Source organism: Pelobates fuscus, chromosome 6 (assembly GCF_036172605.1).
Source record: "Pelobates fuscus isolate aPelFus1 chromosome 6, aPelFus1.pri, whole genome shotgun sequence".
Lineage (NCBI taxonomy): Eukaryota > Metazoa > Chordata > Amphibia > Anura > Pelobatidae > Pelobates > Pelobates fuscus.
The window spans coordinates 30,153,830-30,157,007 of record NC_086322.1 but is presented as its reverse complement, the minus strand read 5'-3'; the positions used below and the strand labels follow the sequence as shown (position 1 = coordinate 30,157,007).

The following is a 3,178-nucleotide window of genomic DNA, read 5'->3' as shown; positions in this document are numbered from 1 at the left end:
AGTGGTACTTAACTTTCAAAGTAAACACGTTTTACTAGATCTCATTATGTTCTGAAATCAGATGGATTCTAAAATAACCTGCAGAGGCCACATAAAAAAAAAAAGAAGAATGAGATATTGCATCCCAGGTGGGTATGAACAACAGTCTTCACTGGAAGAGCATCGGTGGAAGTGTTACAGGCCCACTGGCAGGTTACAGGCCATTGCCCAAGAAGCAATGCTTTAATAAATAACAAATAAGCTTCCCTCATATTACACATCACTTCTAGCGGAATGGCCAGCCCTGCAAACCTTAGGTTAAAACTGCCAACCTTGAATGTATCTGCAGTTTAGCAAAAGAAGCATACATTTTAAACATGTATAGTCATGGCAATATAACTCTTTATTTAGTGAATACATAGAAACAGAAAGAAATATATTATATATACATATATAGACGCGCGCATACACACAAACACACACTGAATTTCTTTATTTAACGGCTACATCCCTGCCAGGATCCCCCTGCCTAAAGTGCATTTTCTTCATGGAAGATAAAGGTACGTTACTCTTCTAACTGGACACCTACGTGAACTTCCTGGAAGTGATTCATCGGTCGCACAGCTAATTTCATGTCCACATCTGTCAGAAGTGCTCATTATAAAACAATCTGGGCAACATATGGGGAGTGTTCTCCACCCACCGCTGCCAACAGTCTATGGTTAGACTCAACCACTGTTAAACAGTCCACAAAGTCTGATTCCCTCTATATGATGTGGGGGATCTTCTTCTGTTTAACTTTCATCTACTGAGCTCTCAGCGGTTTCATTTGCTGAATCGTCATGGATGTCCTCAGATGGAGACAGCTTGGACCTCTTTTTTTCTTGGCTCTGCTTCCTCCACTTGATTCGACGATTCTGAAACCAGATTTTAACCTGAAAGTGACAAAGAAATTAGAAACTGTTAGTATTCAGATAGCTGCGAATTAAGAAATTGTCTCATTAAAACTAAATGTCAATTTTCTACTTGAATATTTTGTTTAAGGACGTTAAAGAAGACATTTGGCGTTTCAGTACTTGCAGAGAACTGTTTGACAGTTGAAGGAACAACAGACTGCACTGAGCACACAACCAAAATTCTAAATACAGGACAAAACAAGGAGCTTATTTGCTCAACAGTGATTTGTTTTGCAGTTATCAGACATGAAAGAGAAAGGACAAAATAACAAAGACGGTAGATATCCAATATGGCGTCAAATCAAGACAAGAAAAAAATAAATTAATTAATTTAGATCGCTATATCTCCCACCCCCCAAGGATGCAGTGACACTCTCTCTTCAATACAGACACATTTACTACGTCATGCCCAGGTACTCCGCAATAGCCAGTATATAATTCTGCAGTATTTCATATGAGAAATATGGGCATTCATAGGTCTTGTTTTTCAAAAAAATACAAAACAAATGCCTGTGATTCTTTGATACAGCAGAATTATTATATATTACACACTCTTAAACGATTCACATCACATATCATAATAGCACAGTTACACACATTCTGGAGGGGATTCTTGGGCAACTAATCGAACTGCCATTTTAATGTTTAGTTGTTTTGTTTTTGTAAACCCAATGGGTAAGTCGCAATTACAATATTTGAATTAGAAGAGAGTTTGAGAACAGGAGTATGCCTTGTTTGGGTGTTCAGGAGGTCAATTAAAATTGACAGATATAAATCAAACCTTTCATTGTACAACATTCACTAAAGTCAAATCAGCCATGCTTTCAGTTCTCTGGTTTTACATTTGAAATTCAATTTGAATTTCTGTTTAGTAAATAACCCTAATAATTCTCTGTTTTACTGTAAAGTTAACAGATGACATGTTAGAATACCAACAACATATATATAGTAAAACTCCTTACCTGGGCCTCATTAAGGTTCAGTGAAGCTGCCAGTTCCACTCTCTCTGTTCCCACCATATATTGCTGCTTATTAAACTCCCTCTCCAGCCTTTCAAGCTGTTCTGCAGTAAACACGGTGCGGACTCTTTTCATCTTCAACTGAGCCTTCTTCCACGAGTCTTGGGTTTCCATGGGGCTATTGCCACAATGATAATATGTCATTCCTAAAAGCGACACAAGATGGCAGCATGAGCATACAGTAAACGTATGATTCCACAATGCAGATTCCAGGAGATAAACTGCCTTAACCCTTCCACTGCCACAGAGAAATAGGTTCAATTCTTAGATTAAAATACATTATGTTAGGTTATTTCCTAAAAGAATATCAAACTAGCATTCGATAAAAATCATGCAGGTAAGAAATTAGATATAATTAAATAAATTAAGTAAAAAAATAAGTTTAGAAAACCGATTGTGCTTTAACAATTTAACTAAAAAGTAAAAAGTAAATTAGAGTCCCCATTATTGCTGCAATAAATAAATTAAACATTAAGCAAGTCAAAACACAACATGCAGTTTTTTGGGTAAATATGACCGGATCCATTGCTTTTATAAATCAGTCAGTTTAGCTGCAATCTATTGATTTGTGGAGTTGCCTTATAATAGTTTGTGGACTCACCTTTTCCCTGGCAGTAGGGACTGGCACATGGACATGGTGGCTCCAGGAGGCTCATTGGTTGGTGCTGTGGAGTAATGGAAGGGTAGCGAGCCTTGGGAGCATAGATCAACATGGGCTGATGGCGAGACATCATGTCAAAGGAACACCCAAGGGGCACAGAAGGTGTACAAGGAAGGAAAGGCTGGCTGTAGAGGGGCACACTGGAGGTTTGCCAGCTGGGCATCTCCAGAGATAACCTGGGAGCTGACTTGTCGTTCCTGTTGAGCAAGGAGTCAATGCTGAAGGGTAGCTTGGGTTGATGATGTCCATTTGGAGCGACAGGACAAGCTGCTGGCACAGGCACTGAGGGCATGAAGCCTGGGTACATCGATGTGTGAACCATGGTCTCAGCCAGAAGGAATCCCTGATGGAAAATAGTTTGGAGTTGAGAATCCAAAGGTTCTTCAATGACTTATTTGAGGAGATCTGCTCTGAGGAGACTGGAGGGAGGCAATGAATGTATCCAGAGGTGTGTTGGTTAATATACCCTTCAGTGCTTGTGACATGCTAATTGGACATTAGTATGCAAATACCCAAACCTTTGGAAAGGATGAGACTAAATGTGTTCACACATTCTTGTCATC

General features: G+C 39.1%; 1 protein-coding gene across 1 annotated transcript; it reads right to left on the bottom strand.

Moving 5' to 3' along the window:
* Positions 1 to 773: 773 nt before the first annotated feature.
* Positions 774 to 2,937, bottom strand: LOC134566032 (homeobox protein not2-like). The gene is made up of 3 exons (XM_063425745.1): positions 2,556 to 2,937; positions 1,898 to 2,100; positions 774 to 914 (listed from the first exon to the last, which is right to left on the bottom strand). The coding sequence occupies exons 1-3, from the start codon at positions 2,935 to 2,937 to the stop codon at positions 774 to 776; spliced, it is 726 nt and encodes a 241-aa protein (XP_063281815.1).
* Between the last annotated feature and the right edge of the window lie 241 nt (positions 2,938 to 3,178).

Coding starts and splice junctions, on each gene's coding strand:
- LOC134566032 (XM_063425745.1), bottom strand. CDS start 2,937: ATGGTTCACACATCGATGTACCCAGGCTTCATGCCCTCAGTGCCTGTG. Junction 2,101..2,555: donor TCCCTACTGCCAGGGAAAAG/GTGAGTCCACAA, acceptor TGTCGCTTTTAG/GAATGACATATTATCATTGT. Junction 915..1,897: donor TGAACCTTAATGAGGCCCAG/GTAAGGAGTTTT, acceptor TGTCACTTTCAG/GTTAAAATCTGGTTTCAGAA.